The sequence below is a fragment of the Salmo salar genome, chromosome 13, assembly GCF_965601325.2.
Source record: "Salmo salar chromosome 13, fSalSal1, whole genome shotgun sequence".
NCBI lineage: Eukaryota > Metazoa > Chordata > Actinopteri > Salmoniformes > Salmonidae > Salmo > Salmo salar.
The window spans coordinates 93,207,817-93,229,153 of record NC_138303.1 but is presented as its reverse complement, the minus strand read 5'-3'; the positions used below and the strand labels follow the sequence as shown (position 1 = coordinate 93,229,153).

General features: G+C 42.3%; 4 protein-coding genes across 5 annotated transcripts in view; 3 read left to right on the top strand and 1 right to left on the bottom strand.

The window, feature by feature from the left end:
• Positions 1–2,675, top strand: part of LOC106568201 (coronin-1C-A) — a 34,915-nt gene extending 32,240 nt beyond the window's left edge. For both annotated transcript variants that reach the window (XM_014138329.3, XM_014138331.3), the window contains exons 7-11: positions 302–406; positions 565–710; positions 864–921; positions 1,097–1,342; positions 1,621–2,675. In XM_014138329.3, coding sequence (XP_013993804.2) covers positions 302–406; positions 565–710; positions 864–921; positions 1,097–1,342; positions 1,621–1,740 — 675 coding nt within the window. In that variant the 3' untranslated portion in view covers positions 1,741–2,675. The remainder of the gene's footprint in view (positions 1–301; positions 407–564; positions 711–863; positions 922–1,096; positions 1,343–1,620) is intronic.
• Positions 2,676–5,126: 2,451 nt separating this feature from the next.
• On the top strand, positions 5,127–8,819 carry LOC106568211 (uncharacterized). The gene is made up of 2 exons (XM_014138357.3): positions 5,127–5,281; positions 6,080–8,819. Exon 2 carries the CDS (start codon positions 6,090–6,092, stop codon positions 7,332–7,334), a length of 1,245 nt encoding a protein of 414 aa, XP_013993832.2. The 5' UTR covers positions 5,127–5,281; positions 6,080–6,089; the 3' UTR covers positions 7,335–8,819.
• Positions 8,820–10,499: 1,680 nt separating this feature from the next.
• On the top strand, positions 10,500–17,319 carry LOC106568215 (transmembrane protein 119). Its single transcript, XM_014138361.3, has 2 exons — positions 10,500–10,841; positions 14,131–17,319. Exon 2 carries the CDS (start codon positions 14,143–14,145, stop codon positions 15,052–15,054), a length of 912 nt encoding a protein of 303 aa, XP_013993836.1. The 5' UTR covers positions 10,500–10,841; positions 14,131–14,142; the 3' UTR covers positions 15,055–17,319.
• A 223-nt stretch (positions 17,320–17,542) lies between these two features.
• LOC106568219 (iron-sulfur cluster assembly scaffold protein IscU) lies at positions 17,543–20,503 on the bottom strand. The gene is made up of 5 exons (XM_014138368.3): positions 20,352–20,503; positions 18,991–19,104; positions 18,627–18,737; positions 18,359–18,437; positions 17,543–18,236 (listed from the first exon to the last, which is right to left on the bottom strand). Exons 1-5 carry the CDS (start codon positions 20,448–20,450, stop codon positions 18,145–18,147), a joined length of 495 nt encoding a protein of 164 aa, XP_013993843.1. The 5' UTR covers positions 20,451–20,503; the 3' UTR covers positions 17,543–18,144.
• Positions 20,504–21,337: the final 834 nt, after the last annotated feature.

Genomic DNA, 21,337 nt, shown 5'->3' with positions numbered 1-21,337 from the left:
CAGTAAAAAGACAGGCTATATACAGTGGCGAGGCTATAAAAGTAGTGAGGCTACATACAGACACCGGTTAGTCATGGTGGTTGATGTATGTAGATATGGTTAAAGTGACTATGCATATATGATGAACAGAGTGTAGCCGTAGCGTAAAAGAGGGGTTGGCGGGTGGTGGGTGCCGGGACACAATGCAGATAGCCCGGTTAGCCAATGTGCGGGAGCACTGGTTGGTCGGCCCAATTGAGGTAGTATATACATGAATGTATAGTTAAAGTAACCACATGAAATGTATGTTTTGTGTTGACAGAAAAGCATGGAGGAGCCAATATCAGTCCACGAGCTGGACACCAGTAATGGAGTGTTGCTGCCCTTCTATGACGCAGACACCAGCGTAGTGTACCTGTGTGGGAAGGTGAGGATGATATACTTGTTAGATATGTATTGTATTTCCTAAGTCCCTGTCTTATCCCCCAAACCCAATATTGTCTCCATCTGGATAGAGGATTAGTGTGACTTCGGTCTTTCTGGGAGGATTTCACAGGTTTTAACAGTAACCTCTCCTATGTTCAGGGTGACAGTAGCATCCGGTACTTTGAGATAACGGACGAGGCTCCATTCGTGCACTACCTCAACACCTTCTCCAGCAAGGAGCCCCAGCGAGGTATGGGCTACATGCCCAAACGAGGACTGGATGTCAACAAGTGCGAGATTGCCAGGTAACAACCATGCACTCAAAGTGTGATGGCTTTGAGACCTTCTCCTTTTGTCCATTAGAGGGAGGACATGTTGCAGTATTTGAGAGAACAGTCCTAATGCCTTTGATTCTGTGGCTGTACATCCTCATCATGTTTTGTCTATTTTACTTGCAGGTTTTATAAACTACATGAGAGAAAATGTGAGCCAATCATTATGACAGTCCCCCGAAAGGTTTGTCTTTCTTTTACTCTTTGAATATTTTTTTACGTTGAAGACATTGATGCTGTAGAAAAGAGTGCAATTGTTGTTCAAATCGGGCAATATTAAGAATAGATTATCACCACTGACTAGAGTACAATCCTAACTGATACCATTGTCTTTCCCTCTCTCCATCCCACACATTCAGTCGGACCTGTTCCAGGATGACCTGTACCCGGACACAGCAGGACCAGATTGTGCCATCGAGGCAGAGGACTGGTTTGATGGGAAGAATGGCGAGCCCATCCTGATCTCCCTGAAAAACGGCTATGTCCCCGGCAAGAACCGCGACCTCAAGGTGGTCAAGAAGTCTAATGTCTTGGAGGGCAAGCCAGCCAAGAAAGCAGCAAACACCTCGCCTGCTGAGAGCAAGGCCTCTCCACATCCGTCTATAGTGAGTAGGACTGGACACTTTCAGTAACAACTGTCAAGCTATATTAAGACAATATAGTGAATAAAACTGTACTTTTAACACAGGCAATAGACAAGATGTGTTAAGATAAACTAAGAAAATCAGCTGCAGGGACACAGTGAATAGATTTGATTCTCAACGATTGATATCAGAACAGTACTGAATCATTTTCTGTTAAGTCATTTTAGCCACCAAATGGTTTGTGAAACAATATATCTTGTCATTATTTAACTGGTTGCCCTTTCTATGCTTTATTGCAGCAAAATGAAGGGAAACTGGAGGAGCTACTGCGAGAGGTCAAGTCGCTCAGGGACCTCGTCACCCTTCAGGACCGTCGAATTGCCAAACTGGAGGACCAGATGTCCAAGGTCGCCATCTGAGACTCAGCCCCCGCTCAGGACCATTCATTGATTGGGAGATAATCAAGTGAACAGGGCCAGTCACTGCCAAAATTTGAGAATTCGGCTTCATCATTCCGCTTGGAATCTTCCCAGCGACGATCCCAAGCACACATTCCAAGATGAACTTTGTTTTTTATCATGTCTACCCCTCACACTTTCTTCTAAAATACTTAGAGAAAAAACTGTTGCAATTCATAGTCCACCTTTTTACTGGGGATGAAACGCATTTAAATAACTGCCATTTTTTGGTTGATGGAAAAGTCTTACCATTTTGTTATTGTTTTAAATTGTGGTCAAGAACATTCTGATGGGAAGTTTGTACTTAGTGCAATACTCTCAACAATAGTATGTAGCCACCAGTATTGCCATATTCCCTTGATTTTTGTGCTGCCAAAAAAAATGTGTGGGTGTGGGTTTTCATTTATTATGTCTTTTCTCCTGTTTTGCATTCCAGTTACAGACTATAGGGTAATAGAATGATTTCGGCAAAGAGAAGGATTATCTTTGAACCAACTATAGCTGTTACTGTTGCAAAAGAAAGAGAAAGAAATCAGAATTTTTCCGCCACGCCAGCTGCTCGTATTAAGCATCAGGTCACTAAATGTGAAGGAAGTCTGACGATACTGTTAGATCTTCTGGGTGTAGATTTTAACTGTGGGGGTGTCGGGAGGCAGTGGCGTAAACTGCAGATCTCGCTGGTATAAATGTAGTGGTGCCTCTGTCACGCTGCGGAGGGTATTAGGGCTCAATCTGAGGTCACCCTCTCCGGTGCATGTTGTGGCATTGGAAAGGGACCTCTCTCAGCATTTATTTCACTCAACCATCTAGTTCATGTAGTAAGGTGCATGCAATAAAGATTTTACACATGGAAATGTCTTCTCCACAATAAATCCCTTATTCTTTGTTTGCGCTAACTTCTCTTTCTACCTTTTTCACCTCTGCCTGTCTTCCTGGCTTGAATGAAATGATTCACACACTGAAACCGGCAGAGCAATGCACAGTCTGATAGACAGATCTCAAGTGGGATTTTAGAAACCATTATGTGAATATACAGCATATCATAATATCTTTTGATAATTCCACATAATCTGAAATTATCATAAATGAGAATCAGGACAATTCAAGATCCAGTAATTAGTCTTATGTACAATCATGAAAGATCCTTTGTTCCATCAGCAGAGTGCCAGTGGCACAGTCTAGAGGGGGGAGGGGGGGGTGGAACATTTAAACCATGGAGTAGGGGTTTTCATTGCTTTGGCGGGCCCATAAAGTCATTTTCTGCTCCGGGCTTCCTGTCCAGATAGGCTGCAGCTACTGTGCTTCTGGTTGGGGGCTGTTCTCATCACACAGCGTGGAGGGAAGAGGGGTCAGAGGGGCTGTGTCTGGCATCCGGACACACTGGCAACCAGTGGGTGGATGAGGGGATGAACGTGAACTATGCGGATTTTGTAGATTAGATGGAGTTAGATGAAAGGCTAGAAGTAGAGGGATAACAGTTCAAGGAAGATTAAGTGGATTTGGTGGGAACTTGTTTTTTGGGGATATGTTACCTACTGATATAGCATCTACATGAGTTAATGGATAAGGATTACTGAAAGGCTTACTAGCACACATTTCACTCCTGTATTTCCTCTCTCTTGACCACCCACCACCTAAAATCCTTTGCTGGGAAAACGGACAGTTTGAAGGTCACTGTGGGATAAATGTCCTCTTTTGTAGCTGGCTTTGTGTGGCTACTCAACTTTATGTTGTGTGTTAAAATTCTGGAGTATCAAATTCCTATGCTGTCTTTGCAAAATAACATTTTGAACAGTTTAGATTCTGTGGGGGAAATATAATTTGTTTTTAATGGATCAAATGTCATGTTTATTATCAGTCTGACAATTTAGCGAATATAGTGCTCAAACTCCATGCAGACAAGAATATTTTGCTTTACGTGTCATGCATTGTGTGATGTAGTGTGATGAAGTAAGCCTATACCAAGAAAAGTATTTCAGCCTGCAACTAAACTAGTGGTTGTGATTAATCCATTATCCCTGAGACAACTACCTCTGTGAAGGGGGTTAGAGTCCAGAGCAACATCTGAGTACTCAAAGGAGCTGGTTCACAAATGACTCACAAGACGAGAACAGGATGTGGTGGTTTCCATGGAGACAGGTTTCAATACTTGCTGCCACATTTCCACAGGAGGTCTGTTGTTTGCACTGAGCAGCAATGAGCCTGGTTACAGGAGGTCTGTAGTTTGCACTGCACAGTAATGAGCCTGGTTACAGGAGGTCTGTAGTTTGCACTGCACAGTAATGAGCCTGGTTACAGGAGGTCTGTAGTGTACACTGCACAGTAATGAGCCTGGTTGCAGGAGGTCTGTAGTTTGCACTGCACAGTAATGAGCCTGGTTACAGGAGGTCTGTAGTGTACACTGCACAGTAATGAGCCTGGTTGCAGGAGGTCTGTAGTTTGCACTGCACAGTAATGAGCCTGGTTGCAGGAGGTCTGTAGTTTGCACTGCACAGCAATGATGCTGGTTACAGGAGGTCTGTAGTGTACACTGCACAGCAATGAGCCTGGTTACAGGAGGTCTGTAGTTTGCACTGCACAGCAATGATGCTGGTTACAGGAGGTATGTAGTTTACAGTGTAACTCTCCCAAGCACCACATGTTCTTCATGATCAGACTCCAGACATCTAGCGTCTACCATAGAGGGAAAAATCTGAGACACAACCATTCCACTTAAATATGACTCAGCGCCTCAGACACTTCTGTTAATAATTCCATGTCTAACCCACTTCAACTATCATATGAGAGAGAGGACCTTAAGAAACTTTGATATTTTCCAAAGTATGATATGGACTGTGAATTGGGTGGATTTTGGGATGTAATTCATGATCTACTATTGTGTGGATAAATGTCTGCTGAATGTAGCTCTCTGAGTTCCACATTCTTAGAGCACAAACTACATTTCATCTTGATGTTCTGGTGCCATTTCGGAAATGTAATGTATTGATTGGGGACTTTTTTCTGGAGGAATGTAACAGGGTTTCTGGGTGATTTGTGATGTTTTAATTGTGCTTCCCATGACAGTATTTTTGTATTTTAATCTGTATATGTTTGGGTATAATGTGTATATTTACTTTGTTACAGGGCACATTTGTAAAAGAGACCTAGGTCTCAATATGTTTTCCCTTAAAATAAAAAAATAAAAATGAATTAATACAAAATAAAGACTGTCCATAAATGCACTGCAAATTGAATCAGATTATCCCCTGAACCATTTCAAATGAGGGAAAGGTAACAAACCTCAAGGCATCTCTGGACTTGTCAGTTTCACACTTGAGTCGAAGTGAAAAATGTAACTTCTGCAGAACAGTGTGCATTTCCTGTTTCTTCATATCAGGTAGAGAGCTCTGTTGTGCCTCTACCATCAGCTCGTCAAGGCATGTCAGCATGTGCTTAACTCCAGCATCACCAATTTGAGCCTCCTATCCTTCCACGTCTTCTACTACACTTCCCCATCAGTGAGGTAAGACTTAAGAATTACTGACAGTAAGTGCCTGGGACAATAGAGAGGTTTTCAATACTGGATGTTGAGTGTAAAATCTGCCTTTTTCATTGGTTCCAGAGTTTGAAGATTTTTGCTTTTCTTGAGGTGCTTCAGATTTGTTTTATTCTTTAAAATTATTATTTGTATTTTATTGATGCTACCAGAATTGTTTGCAAATAATAATACATACTTTAAGTCTCATTATTAAGCCTATGATGCCTTTGAGTTCCTGTTTCATCCGTTACGTGGCTGTGGTGCTAGTTATGAGTAACATACTGTTTCACCATGACATGCTGACGATGTCACCACCCACAGTGGCATGTCGCTTTGTCACAAACAACAGTTTCCTTAGGCCAGTTAGAACATCCATTAGTTGCATTCCACATCAGCATTGATAGTCTGCTTCCTGACGCAGTGGCGGTTCTTGACCATTTCAACTGGGGGGGCCAAGCTGGGGCCAGTTGTACTGTTAGAGGGGCCAGTTACATTAGACGTTATTGTTGTCATATCGTTTTCTTCACTGCATTGCAGGCATTAGCAGGCAAAAGACCATGTTCATAATCATCATCGTTGCCACTGTCTAACAACGTATGTAAAAAAAAGAACGATAGCAAAAATGAGTTATGTAAAAATTATTTCATACTCCACATTTAGGGGGGCCAGAACCGCTAGTGTCCTGACGCCCCTGCCATATCGCAACAGATCTTCGGATATAATTTGATATCCAATAGCATACTACATACAAGCAGTAATGTGTGTTCTGATTTCTCATTTCAGAGTTGGCACCATGATGTCATGGTATAACAAGGTGTATCCTGTTCTGTTGTGGAGCCTGTTTCTGTTGTATTCTGAGGGATCTCAGAACTTCACACTCACAGAAGACAGAGGCAGTAAGATGAGAATCAATACAGCAGTAACACAAAAGAGTGGTTCTTCTATGGTGGAAACCCATACGGTGATGAACAACAGCAGTACCCGTGAGTTAGGTGGTGCCATTACTGTGGGTGCTAACACCTCAGAGGCAACCATGATGACCAGCTTGGGTCCAACCCTTTCTCCCTTAGCAATGACCACCTCATCAGGTACAACCCCATCTCCCCTCACCACCAACCAACCCACCAGCCAGACGTCCTCTTCCCATGGGCCATCTAGCACATCTGACCTCTTGTCCACCACCACTCCCAACTCTACCATCTGGTCCTCCATCACAGAACTTAACACAACATCTGATGTGTCCACCACCACTGGGCCCTCCTCCATCTCTGGACCTTTCTCCACCAATGTCTCATCCTCCACCCCAGGGCCTAGCTCTACCATTGTCTCATCCTCCACCCCGGGGCCTAGCTCTACCATTGTCTCATCCTCCACCCCAGGGCCTAGCTTTACCATTGTCTCATCCTCTACCCCAGGGCCTAGCTCTACCATTGTCTCATCCGCCACCTCAGGGTCTAGCTTTACCATTGTCTCATCCTCTACCCCAGGGCCTAGCTCTACCAATTTCTCATCCTCCACCAATGAGACTTTCTCAACCACTTTTCCACCCATCTCAACCACTGACAATTCTACCAACTCCTCTTCTGGGGTCCTGATTCCCAAGATGAAAACAGAGAAAGTCCCCATCTTGATCACCAAGACAACGACCACCATGACAACTTTACCTTCTGAAAAAGATCCATCAGGGGGAGGGGGTCTGCCCTGCTCTCCTACCCGACGGGATGGTCTGGTGAGCCAGTGTCTGATTGCCATTGCCTCCCTGGCTGCAATGGCCACCTTCTTCATGGTCAGCTGCATCATCCTCTGCACCAAGTATTCCTCCAGGAAGCATCGCTACAGAGTGGGCACAAACAATCAGGGCACAGAGATGGTGTGTATCTCTGCCCTGCTCCATGATGACAATGGTCCCCATTGGAGACCCCACATCCCCAAGAGCAACGGAGCCCTGCTGCCTGGAACAGAGTTGGATAGTGACGAGGAGGGGGGAGATGATGTAACCCTCCACAGCTTCCTCCCAGACAATGAGCAACGAGTCTAGAGTGTAGATATGCAGACTGTGTCAGGCTGTGTCACACTCTGTGAAGTGCGATATGGTCCAATTACACAGGGTACACAACTCCAAGCCTGAAGGTTAATGGTCATCCCAGCCATCTTAAAGTTCATCAAGGGAAAGGATTAAAAACAGAGACTGTGGGGGCGTATAAAACCTTTGTAGTTTTCCTACTTACTCTGGGTTAAATGACCACTTTTTTTCATTTGATGAGACTTTGAATTGCACATCTGACTGGTCGACTGCTGTCAATATACAAACGGTTGCTCTTAGAATATATTTCAGCATCCTCTTTGAAGTTGTTGGTTGGGCCTCGCTGCACATCCATCTACTGCAACCAGTAGAGGAAGAGACAGAAACCACAAATGGAGAACCAATGATACGTTACTTTATTGTGACATGTTTACAGCAAACAGTGACAAAGTTTGGAGAAGTCAGGTGATGAATCATCCTCAAACGTAATGCAACCCAATGCAGCCTCTGAGTAGTTCTGAGTGAGATTGAGTTTTTGCACCATTGCACTGACATGATTTTGTTGATAGTGAAGTTCCCCTAATAGGATGAGAACAGTGATGTAAAAAAAGGTTTGCTACACAGACAGTTTATTAGAGAGATTTAGGATTCTACAATAGATTTATAGATCTGGAAGTAAAGTTCATGTTATTTTTTAAGAGAATAATTCCCGCACATACACACTTATAGATCTCTAAGAAAACCTGGACTGCTTATGATGACCCACTGTTTGTTTGGTCTCTGGGTGGATGGGGCTATTTAGAGTTGTATGTGGTCAAAATCTTATAGCCTTCAATGTTCTGAGTGGAAATACATGATACAAAAAAAAAACATATTGTGCAAATCACATTATTTTATTTTATATATGCTTCAGAAAATATGTATCCTTGTGAGCAATTTCATTTATTTGTTTTCTGCAAAAAAGCTTGTTCTTCTGGAAGTCTTGTTAGGTCTTGATAACAAAACCATCTGCCTTGATGTACAGTGAGCCAAAACATAAACTGTATGAAGTATATCAAATATGGTCAGGGTCAAGCGAATGTGAGATGTAATGAAATGTCCTTTACAGGGTGTTAAATAAGTCTGTAACCTTCTGTATTGAGTGTCTGTGTAGAAAGTCCCAGACATTCGGCAGATGTTTCTTGTGTCCTTGTCTTGCCATAATATGTCATAATAGAAAGATACAGTATCATCGCTAAACCCAGACCCCCCTTCAAACCTTTCAAGCCCTCAGATGTTTGACTTGTTTTTTACTTTTTGGGGTCTTCCCTCCGTGTGAAAGAGGGACAGGTTTCCTAGAGACACCACATGTCTGTTTATCTCTGAGTCCAGTCAAACACAGTGAAGAGGCTCCACAACTTAACTGAAAAATTGATCACAAAGGACTGGAACAAATGAATAGATCATAACGAAACTGTAAAGAAATGACAAAGTGATATTAAACAATGGGCAGCTGGCTAATGACTGTGTCTGTGGTGATTCAAGACCGGTGGCATTTCAGTTTTTCAAATATGGACCCTCTAGATTTGTCACTATAAAACTATGCCCTATGGTTTGTACTCTATTAACATGAATATCTCTCTGTGCGGGCACACACACACACACACACACATTTACATTTACATTTAAGTCATTTAGCAGACGCTCTTATCCAGAGCGACTTACAAATTGGTGCATTCACCTTATAATATCCAGTGGAACAACCACTTTACAATAGTGCATCTAAATCTTTTAAGGGGGGGTTAGAAGGATTACTTTATCCTATCCCAGGTATTCCTTAAAGAGGTGGGGTTTCAGGTGTCTCCGGAAGGTGGTGATTGACTCACACACACACACACACACACACACACACACACACACACACACACACACACACACACACACACACACACACACACACACACACACACACACACACACACACACACACACACACACACACACACACACACACACACACACACACACACTTTCTCACTCCCGCTTGCTAGTTCTTTCTCTCTCAATTGTGGCTACACATTGAGCATGTTAAACTATTGTAATGGGCATTTTTATGTTTGTGCTTTTCTTTTTTTCTTTTTACCCCTTTTTCAACCTCAATTTCATGGTATCCGATTGGTAGTTACAGTCCTGTCCCATCGCTGCAACTCCTATACGGACTCACAAGAGGTGAAGGTCGAGAAGGGCAAGAGGTGAAGGGCGGGCTGCGACAGAGCCTGGACTCGAACCAGGATCTCTAGTGGCACAGCTAGCACTGCACTGCCACTCGGGAGGCCATGTTTGTGCTTTTCTAATTACCAATTTCTGTGTTCATGTACTGCAATTTGGCAGTATGCCCAGACCCTTGTTTTGAGAACGATTCCATCATACTATACTCAATAGAACACCCTGCTCATTGTTTTTGGCAAGGCACTTGGCACGTGCCCCAAACCCCTACCCTCTTACTGGGCTGTTATGGGTGGTATGTCCACACAGAAAAAATGGACCCCTTCCTGTGAGAGACAATCACACTGTGGAACTGCATGTCTGTTAAAGTGGCTGGTCTGCTGTAAGTCATCAGGGTGTCAGAGGTACAGTGTGGGGTCCAAAAAAACTTTAGCCATAACTACAACCACTTGGGATCATCACTATACTCTTGGAAAAAAGGGTTCCAAAAGGGTTCTTTGGCTGTCAGCATAGGAGAACCCTTTTTGGTTCCAGGTAGAACCATTTTGGGTTCCATGTAAAACCCTCTGTGAAAAGTATAACCAAAAGGGTTCTACCTGTAATCAACAATGGTTTTTCAAAGGGTTATCTTATGGGAACAGCCGAAGAATCCTTTTAGGTTCTAGATATAGATAGCCCCTATCTAGAACCTAAAAGTATAGCTTTGGTGTGTAGAATGTGTATAATATGGGAGAGTGAATAAGGTACAGTATGTGACAGAGTAAGGTATGTGACAGAGTAAGTGCAAGTGAATTCAATAAATTCCGAAAGGCCTTGATAGAGTTATTGTTAAGGAGGCCCAAAATGTTTCAGGAGGTTAAGTGCATGTAAGAAGACAGAGGGGGCAAGCCAAGTGACAAACAATTTATCCAATAAAATGTCTGTGGTTAGTCGAGTCTCTGTCTATTCCCCAGTTAAAACCCAGAGCGGTGATTGTCTCCTCACTCTGAGCTCAGCCAGCGTGCTGCAGCGTTGACTCTGGCCTTGAGCATCCCGAACAAGGACCGGAGAGCTGAGTTGAGCCGAGCCCCTAGGCCCTGCCCCCACATCACATTAGACTACTGCCTAACAAGAACAATCTGTGTGGAGCCAAGGAGCCCAGTCCTTTTCTGGGAAGCAAGGCAGCCAGAGAGGGAGGAGGGGAGGAAAGGAGAGGAGAGGAGAGGGGGAAGGAGGGATTTGTCCCGATGGCAAAGAACTTTATGTTTTATTTTTTCTGTGTCGATCAGTGAAACCTCCAGTCTGAAATCTGAAACTGTAGAATTACTGTTGGAGGAGGTGAGTCACGCACGTTTTCCCATCCACAGTTTTAGAGGAGCCTTTTCTGTGTGTGACCACTTCTGTGGATGGTGAGTACAGACACTTTTATTTATTCACTTTATTTTATTCTTCTTTCATTTACTGTACATTTTACCCCATAGGGTTTATTTCCAAAAGAGAAATAACGTTCTTATCAAATATGAGTTAACTTTAGTGGACAGATATTACCTCACATGATTGCAGTGCAGTTTAGCTACCGTGACAGCATCATGACTTATGTCTCCAGGCTAGCAGCTCGCCAGCAGGGAATCAGGATTGTTCAATAGAGTTCTCCAATAGGTTCTCTGAATCCGAATGGGTTTCCCATATTTGCATGAGATTGTGCAGATAAATGTATTTTTGAAAGAAGGTATAATTTGAAGTCGGAACAAGTCTTGCATTATTCAATAATTTTTAAATGTTTGTACGTCATTGATATTTGACACAATGGCTGTGCTAAATGTATGACTGTTCAAAAATATCTGGTCATCTCCATCAAATGGTATCTTGAACACTTCAATAGGGACTAATTCCTCTGTAACCATTATGTGTGCGAGCATCCGTGAATGTGTGTATGTGTGTGAAAGTATACACTAAGGGAAAGTTGTACAACTGAATGCATTCCTCTGAATCATAGAGGTGCGGGGGGCTGCCTTAATCGACATCCACGCCCGGGAACAGTGGGTTAACTGCCTTGCTCATTTTTACCTTGTCAGCAACCTTTTGGTTACTGGCCCAACACCCACCAAGTGAATGGGTGATACATTATAAAGGAACCCCCCCCCCCCTTTCCTGAAGAGTGCAATGGTTCATGTGACCCAGCTTGCACACAGGTGGAGTGGAAAAATAGGGTGAAGGAGTGGGTCGGCTGGGATGATTTACAAGGACCAGGCCAGCAGTCTACTCCTGGGCCACATTCAGCAGGGCACAACTGTGGAAGTTCAGATATAAATATATTGTGTAGAGCAGACCTGCCTCTCTGACATGTTGAGTAAGGATTCATGACAGCTCTATTAATGACATTTCTATCTGCAATGTTCAGTTGGTTTAAAGTTAGGCTATTCTCTGTCATTGCGAAATTAAGAGGAGGTCCTTCCTTTTATTGCTACCATACACTGTGCAGGGCTGTTTAGTTTATTGATTTAAGGCAAATTTAATTTCAGGGAAATAAGAGGGTCATGATGTGTTTCCGGGAGCCAGCATGAAAAGGAGCTGCTCACCTATTTGACCGCTCCAACGCAGTTACACCTCCGACATCGACTTAACAAAAACAGGGGCGAAAATCTGATATCAACTTTGGAGGGGACAATTACATGAAATTTTCTCAAGAGTAATTCCTGAGGGGGACACCAAAAGTAGTGCTGTAACACATAGCCTACATTGTAATATGGTAAATGTATATTGAGGAACCAAAGAAATAAGGTGTTTGCCGTACTCCTAACTACCGGTACCCAAAACTACACAACTAATCACAACAGCAATACCATTGCCTTTAACAAATCTTAGTTCAGTCACCAGTTTAAGTTGAGAGTGGGGATATCCATGGCATTTTCCAATTATGTTCCTATTTTACAAGTCAAGAGAACCTTTCATAATGTTGCCAAACAAAGACTCAACAAACTTACCTGAGACTCCCTGTCTCTGCCAGTCTGTCCCTGCATATCTGTCCCCAACTCTGCTGTCTGTGTGCCATCTGTTGCCTGCTCTGCCTAATGACATCGTTGTGAAACATTTCCATTAGAATTTCATTTCTTTCTTATGAACATTTTATCAACTAGTCTTTGAGATATTAGGCTACTAGGGTTCTTACTATGCGTTTTGGTGTATTGAAAAATACTCTGATGTCCGTCTTTTATTTTTCTGCCATTTTTCTACCTGGCTGGCTGGCTGGCTACACACACAGTGTGTAGGTTATTTACAGTAGGAGATGGGCTTCTATCATCTTCAATCATTCTATTTGGGCTTCGATCTAAAAGGTAGCTAGCAAATGTGAAACGGATTAAAATGACAAGAGTTGACAGCTGTATGAGTTCACCATTTACACAACATATGCTGCAACCTTTTGTAATTTTAATAGTTTGTTTCATATTGGCTGGCTTCCAACAATAGCTGAATTTGCAAAGCTAGCGAGCACCAATTCAGTTTGAGTGGTGTTTGCTATAATCTTTGCTACCCGGGTTAAATAAAGGTGAAATAAAATAAATAAATAAAAGTTCACTTGCGACAATTTAGCTTTTGCAACGAGACCATTAAATATATTTAAGACAATGGTAGAAGAGAGTGTAGTTCTGTTCAGTTTGGATTTCAGTTTATCGCTAACCTTATCACAGGGACTTTGAAGCACTAACTTACATCATCTGCATGCTGATTCCATCTTTGACGACGCCACATAAATGGAATAGGTACTAGCTAGCTTAATAGTTAATATTTGCGCGCTAGCTCTGCATATTCAGCTAGTGTGTGTGCGCGATTGACTGGATTAACCTCACGTCAGTTACGTGCATTGAGTGCCTTTCAGACAGTAGATACGACCTCTCTGTTACCTAGCAAGTTAAGGAACTGGCAGTGGATCAAACCATTGTGAGGCAAAGGGTGGGGGGGTTGCAATCTTTTGAAACTTAAAAACACGCTATTAAGTGTCTATAATCAGCACAATTGCTTTCATTGCGTATTATTAATATTATTTAAATTACATAGTTATGTTTCAGTGATATATTGGGGGGGACAAATCATATTTTTCCCAGGATGGGGGGGTCGTGTCCCCCCCGGGATTTCCGCCCCTGAACAAAAACAATGATCTGCTGTGCAGTTTGCGGTTACTGTGGGTTAAGGCAAATCTGATTGAATTCAGGCCTTTGTGTGCATATGTCTGTGTGTGTGCAAGTCATGTGTGCATTGTGTGTGTGCCTGTGTGTGTGACATGCTATGATTGGAATTCAGACCTTAAATTCTGCCTGCCTTTCATCAGCTCTCAGCTGCTATCTGGGTCTTAAAATGCCATTTAGGGCTCTACAGCTATAGACATTCTATCAAGAATAGAAATTACTCAGAAGGCATTTTCATTCATTGATGATGAGTGAAGCCTTTACAATGTATTGTACAACACTCACAAAAATCTCTAGATGTTAGCTGTCAATGTTAGACACAAGAACAGCTATATGAATCCAAACACCTCTGTCGATCGAAATCTGAGCAATTTAATAACAGTGGAAATGCAAATTGACAACAGCCACACTGACACTGTATGTTCTTGTTTTGTTTTCTGCAGGTCCTACAGGAGATGACCTTCCTTATGGCACTTCATCTGATTGGTCTGTTGGTGACGCTGTGGTCCAGCAGCCCCAGTCTGGCCACACCCCTCCCTTTCAACATTTCATTGGAGGGCAGTGCAGAGGGGGAGGAGCTAGACAGCCTCATTGACACCCCTTCCCCACCTGCCACCAGTGGCCCCGCCTCAGAGTCCTCAACCACCTCACATGGCTCCACCCACGTAGAGCACTTCCTGCTCAGCCAGATGGTTCACTTCCTGCAGGATAATCTGTTCCTCATCCTAGTTTTATTCACACTCTTCATCACTATCTTCCTCATTCTCTGCTGTGCTTGCATCCTGAGCCGCAAACGAAAGATCAATGCCTACTACCCCTCGTCCTTCCCCTCTAAGATGTACGTGGACCAGGGGGACAAGACCGGAGGTACCAAGCTTTTCAACGAGTTGCCAGAGAAACCCTCCAACCGGCAGCAGGCTGAGCCATTGGACTCCAGCAAGAAGCTCCATCATGACATCATGAAGGCAGCCAAGAACCTCCACACTCTCTCCAAGCCTCCCATGGGAGAGCGAGAGGGAAAAGACCCCACACAGATATCTGCAGCAGCAGAGAAAAGTCATGAGGTGAATGTTCAGGCTGTGGGAGAAATAATAGAGAAAGACAATCAGCCATCAAATCCACCAGAGCTGAGTGAGGAGGAGGTATGCCAGCTCTCAGTCAATGAAGCCCAACAGAGCAGCTGCTCTGAGCAGTCAGAAATCCTTCCGGAACAGACAGGCCTAAAAAAAGATGATGAGTCATTCACAGGAGCTGAGTCTCCATCTGGCCAAGGGCACTCACAGGCCCAGCAGGAAGAGGACAGGCAAGAGGACTCCATTGTCACACTGTCTATTCCGTTGATCACTGGAGAGAAAACAGCATTTTAGCTATGCTCTCGACACTATGTTTGATCTCAATGGTTTGGACCAATTTTGCATGAGTGACAATCTTTAAGGCAAAGCTGTCAGCTGTGTTTACCGCTCTTTGGATTTACCAAATTATGTCTGTTCAGTTGTGTGTAATCATATACTTGATTTACTTGTTTCCCAGTAGCCATCTTTCAATGTATCTCTCTCTAAAGGGTTAACACTATGTAACCTGCCATCTTTCAATGTCTCCCTAAAAGTATAACACTATGTAACCTGCCATCTTTCAATGTCTCTCTGTAAAGGGTTAACACTATGTAACCTGACCATACACCCCTATATATGCTGTCTTGTTTGAGGTTTCTGTGTTGTTTTTATTTGAATTTGTACAATGGCCAAAGTAATGGTGCTGCATGTTGTTTTTCTCTCTCTTCCATTCTTTGGCAGGTTAGTGAGGTGTTAATCCTAGGTTAGAGATCAGTTTTCAGGGCAATTTGAGGTTGCTTTTTCTTGAAGAACAAATACGGATAAGTACAGGGTAAGTTAGCCTCTTGTAGAATCCCAGAGTTAAATACTTACACACTCCTCTCTAACATGTAGGCTCAGCATTCCCGAACAGTCCCATTACAAGTCAGAATGTTGAACACACTTTATTTAAATGTACTTTACCTGTTGTTCGCCGATTCTGTCCTTATGTCAGAAATAATCTGATACAAAATAACCACAGAGAAGCATTATCAACCGGACTTCAGTATGCTGGTCTGTATATTATTTCCACGTTTAATTTTCAATACTGACGCATATCGCAAGTGACCAGCACTTGTACAATATGGCTGAGCTTAACCGAACCACAGACCAAAAGGCACACTTCCAGCTGATTGCAAGGAAACTGCTTCGGTTGACAACGTTCGGTTACATTTGGCTATTGTTTACATATTGTGCATCATGTGAAATGCATCAGGTGATTGAAAATACTTGCCAGAATTACAAACATATAGAGCCATATACACCTACTGGCGCCCCAAAAAGTCTTGTTAATAATACTTTCCTGTGGACGTTTTATCTCCACTAGGTCCAACAACCCAGAGGACGGGTAAAGTACGTTTAAATATCAAGTTTTATCAACATTCTAGCTTGTAGAGACTATTGCGTATTTTTTACAGCGACTTCTTTGAGTAACCATGGTAACAGTCTAACGTTTAGACAAAGGTTAAGTTCACCATGAGCACATCATGGTGCAGCCTCTGCCACAACTTGGAACTCAGACAGTATGTCTCCAACATTATGGGAGGTATTTTTACATTATAAAACCTGTGGTTGTGTAGTTAGTCAAATGTTTATCCTGTCTCTTGAAACATTTCCACTAAAGGGCCAATCTGGAGTTAAAAAAATACCAAAGCGGTCACCCCTGGTTTTGGTAAAGAGCTGAGAGAAATAGAACCACTCTCAAATTCATAGACGGAGCTGTGGATACAAGGACTGAACACCCATGAGCTCAAATTGATAGTTGTAACCATGTTTTGAAGCTATACAGTGTGTTTACATTGACTTTGTTTACAAACATTGGGAGTAAAACAAGTGTATATTTTGGGTTTTGATGGGGTGCAACAGTTGAACTAAGCTCATGAAGCATTTATAATATCTATTCATCAAGAATCAATGGCTATATATATGCATCATTCATTTAAAGCTGTAATATGTAACTTTTCGGGCAAATTCACATAGAAATTCTCATTGAAAGCAAGTCTAAAAAGCAGATCTGTTCTATGCTTCCCGTTCTTAAGTTAGTTTTAGAGTCTTTGACTTTCGGTTTTGTACAACAGCTTCAAACACAATATTTTTCCTTAAGTAAAACATTTCACAGCAGTTTAGATGTAACAATGATTCTCTACACTATACTTGCTTCTGTCACAAACTGAAATTATGAAAACTATTACAATTTGAGCAACCAGGAAATGGCAGAGCAACTTCTGCATAGTGCAGTCCAAAAGTAGAAGTAGCAACTCAGAAATGACCCATTAAGGGACAACCATTGCTCTACTGCAGACCCAGGTCCTGAGAAAGAACTTGGTAAAGCACCAAACACAGCAGTCTACTCTACTCGTACTGTGCCATTACAATACAGGCTGGTTAGTCCTGTGTGTGTGTGTGTGTGTGTGTGGTGTGGTTGAAAACATGACCGGACACACACCAAAAATGGTTGTAGAGGTGCTGCTTTCTTTATTTTCAGTGTTCTTTGGTTGAATATGGTAGAAATTGTGAAGACAGTAAAGAGACTCTAAAATGTGTTGTGTTTGGTATTTGATAAAAGCAGAACCATTATCTGCATTTATGGGTGAAGTCAGAATGTATTTACATGGCTCAGGATAAAGTATGCCAATGCTGCCATCTAGTGGAGAATACAAGCATTGCTCTAATTTCTGGTAGTCTGCACACCGCTGAGAAATACTAGACAATACCTTAAAGCGGATTATAGAGACCTTGCATGACAAAAAATTAAGACATAACATACTACGTACACGCCTTACTTTATTAATTTGCATTACAACCAGGAAGTCTGAAATGTGACAAAAGAATCCAAATAGATACCTTAACAGTTTGCTGTCATTTTACATCTCCCGCACTGCATTTCCTCATTGCCTTCAAAACATTCGTGCTACATGGGTGTTGATGGGATACCTTTAGAAGTCTTATTCAATACTTCACCACAGCATCCATAATCATTTCCCAATGGAAAATACCCCCAAACCATGACAAAATCTTGGCAAAATAAAGCGAATAAAGACAAAGCAAACTTGTCTCGGCTCACTTTGCATTTCTCACTCCTGAAAATAAGGCTTACTTTGTATCAATCACCCGATCAGTGCCCTTAAATTGTGCGTTAACGTGACAGGCTACAGAGTAAAGACTGGGAAACCACAGAATGCCACAGGAGCCTGGTGTGTATACTGTGTTGTCTATGTACGTTGTATGGGTGGACAACCTGGACTCATTTAGGATACCCCATATATAGAAGGATGGAGGAGTGGGGAGCCAGGACTACATTTGAGTGTCCCCTTGGCAGTAGGGTGCAGGACAAGGGTGTCCAGGACTACATGGGAGAGCCCTCCCTTAGTTGCTGGCTTTGACAGCCTCAATCTTGCCATCCTGCTGTTTGAGACGGTAGTCATTCAGGGCAGCTTTGATGGCATCCTCTGCCAGCACTGGAGAAAGGGGCAAGAATTTCACATGGTTGTAAAATAGATGAAAAAGGCACGTATGGTTTAGAAATTCAGCTTGGTAGACAGGGCATAGTATTATATATCAGACTGAAATAAGAGCTTACTGGAGCAGTGAAGTTTGACAGGTGGAAGACTGAGCTCTTTGGCAATGTCAGTGTTCTTTATTGTCAGTGCTTCGTTAATCTGAAAGCCAAAAAGAAGGCAACATTTCACCAACCAAGAAATAAACTTGATCCAACCATTATATGTAATGAAAAGAAAAAACAAACAGTGTGGTGGAAATGACTGTTGAATTGAGAAATTGAAAACAGAGCAACAGAACAGTAACACAGGAAGCAGAGGAAGTGTCATGGATGCAGAATGTTCACTCACGGATTTGCCCTTCACCCACTCTGTTACCAGGGAGCTGGAGGCAATGGCTGAGCCGCAGCCAAACGTCTTGAACCTGGCATCCACAATCTTCCCCTGATCGTCCACCTCAATCTGTAGATAGGAGATTAGTCACTTTATGCAACTGTCTTTTGTCCACATAATTGAATAAACAATGCTGTAACATTACTAAATACATACACTTTGTAACTAAAGAAATAGAGCATGCTGCTTCTTGCTAAGTCCTATCTGTGTTATCTGCTTCTTTGGAACACAACCAAGACATAGTGACCTCATTCAAAATCCAAGGCCATCTGAGGTTGCCATGGTGAGACAGGAAGTAATGAGGCCAGGGGACCAACGTTACCTGAAGCTTCATCACATCTCCACAAGCTGGGGCTCCCACCAAGCCTGTCCCCACATTCTTGGAGGTCTTGTCCAGGGATCCAACATTCCTTGGGTTCTCATAGTGGTCCACTACCTAAACATGGCAACAAGGAGACAAAAACATTTTATTACTTAACTCAAGTTTATAAAGGACCCCATCTAGATAATATTCCCTGCTGCATAGCAACAAACATTCACATAATATCATCCTTAAATTAATTCCAACTGCCTCCCAAATAAAGCAGGCTCAAGGCTGAGAGGGCTCTTGCACTCCCGTTATGCAATGGGGAGTTTCAACATTATGTAAGGGAAATTAAAATAAACAGATTAGAACAGGACTCCAGTGTCCACAACAGTAGTACTTCTTGCTGCAACCTCCCTCCCCCCAGAAGTAATCGCTATGATGCGAGTCATTCTCTGCATTTTTGAACAATGCTGTGTGTCTGAATAGCCTAAATATTTGGTGAGTTTGTTAGCGGCCAGTTGGAACTGATAACGGTTGTTTGTTGACTAGCCTAAATCTCAGCCTTAAAGCAGCCTTAAAATTACCAAACTCATGTAAGCCGTCTTTGGCCAGAAGGAACAAGACATTCATACATGTTCAGAGTGAGTGATGAAATGTTAGCCTAAATCCAAATGGACAATTCCACCAAATAGACGGCATAATTAATAGGTTATTGTGTTCTCTAACACATGTATATAATACAGGTTCAACAGAAACCGAGAGTTACTGTGGAAAGGTGATCTTATTTCACACGTTCTGTAGAAAAATCCAGAATCAATGAAACTGCGTATTGCCATGGAAGGTAGTACACTGGTGCTACCGCTATGCTGCTTCAGAGTGACACCTGTAGCCTAACTGACGTTAGTGTTACCAAACAGCTCATTTAAGGAATTAGCTAAAACAGTTTAGGAAGAAACAGATTAACCTTCAGGTATAACTAGCTACATCAGTAAGACCTGCATCAATCGAGACAGAGCTGGGGATTAAAATTGGATTGGCAGAAAAATAGCATTTTTAGAAAGAACATGATCTAACATGTTAGTTAGCTAGATGTACGTTATAGAACTAGTCAAGGCATGTGACGCATGTTGTTAGCTAGCTAGCTACTTCGACCTCTATTTTAAAATATATTTCAACTAGATACTCTAAGAGAAACAAATGCATAACTAGATAATCAATGCCAAATGTACTTATAGCAACTAGCTAACGTTAGCCTAGGTTAGTTGTCAAAACAAGCCTGCAAATGCATTCACATTTAACGAGTTTACGACCTAAACAGGGACACATGGTTTAATTTATCAGCCATCAAACATAGCTAGCTATACAGGTTATTTTACCTTCTTGTGGTAGGCGGCTTGGACCGTATATTCCGGAGAAGTGATCCTTCTCATCACAACAAGCGGGGTGATACACTTCTTTGCTACTAGACCCGCCATGTTCGCTGTTTGTCTGAAATGACGCAGTCTGGAAGAGGGCGAGCGAATACCTTCATCATGCGCATGACCGTGTGGGAGGAGGAGGAGCTTTTGGACTGATCCCAGTGAATGACAGAAAAATGCATGGATTTTTATGTAATATTCAAATGTATCACATTTCTAGTGTAGCAATATTCAGCAAATATATCTAAGGTTAGGCATGAGCCCTAAAGGCAAACATAGAGTAGTAGCTAATTAACCATAAGGAATGATATTGTGTAGAAAAACAAAAAGCGTTGTATGTGTTATGTGTATATGAGTTATGTGACAGTGGAGAGTTCATGTTCGTGGTTGGAGACCGCTACCTTTCATGTCAGCAAATCTAAAAATACACACAAAACAAACTAACCTTGCAGGTGTATTTCATTTCCTGAGTTTAACACAGGAGAGCGATATTGGTCAAGTTTTAATTATAGCTCCCCAGCTGTCTGAAAATAGAGCGATATAATATTAGTAGAGTTGCCATGGTGCTGAACACTCAAAGCGTGTGATGTGGAAGCCCACATCTAGGATCCCTTTCCCCATTCCTTGATGCAGTTGTGACAAATAAATAAATAAAGGAAAAGTGAGCCATTGGTCAAGAGGCAAGGGTGTTTAAACTGAGGGAACACTTTCAGTAGGCTGTTATAGATGCTGTCACTTCACACTAACACAGAAGGTGAGTCTTTTACTTTTCATGTTTTTTTTGTAAAAGTGCTTAAGGTAAACTCTCACGTTTGACAAACACAAATATTGAGAGGCTATTTGAGCACAGGTCTTGCTGTAATGTTATGCTTTCAATGTGTTGTCTGATCATTTGTATGTACAGTGCATTCGGAAAGTATTCAGACCCCTTGACTTTTTCCACA

Excerpts from the sequence above, each read along its gene's own strand:
- LOC106568219 (XM_014138368.3), bottom strand. The coding sequence starts at position 20,450 with ATGGCGGGTCTAGTAGCAAAGAAGTGTATCACCCCGCTTGTTGTGATG. Across the intron at positions 18,738-18,990 it reads GAGATGTGATGAAGCTTCAG|ATTGAGGTGGACGATCAGGG; the intron begins GTAACGTTGGTC and ends TCCTATCTACAG. Across the intron at positions 18,237-18,358 it reads TGTCAAACTTCACTGCTCCA|TGCTGGCAGAGGATGCCATC; the intron begins GTAAGCTCTTAT and ends CCCTTTCTCCAG.
- LOC106568215 (XM_014138361.3), top strand. The coding sequence starts at position 14,143 with ATGACCTTCCTTATGGCACTTCATCTGATTGGTCTGTTGGTGACGCTG.
- LOC106568211 (XM_014138357.3), top strand. The coding sequence starts at position 6,090 with ATGATGTCATGGTATAACAAGGTGTATCCTGTTCTGTTGTGGAGCCTG.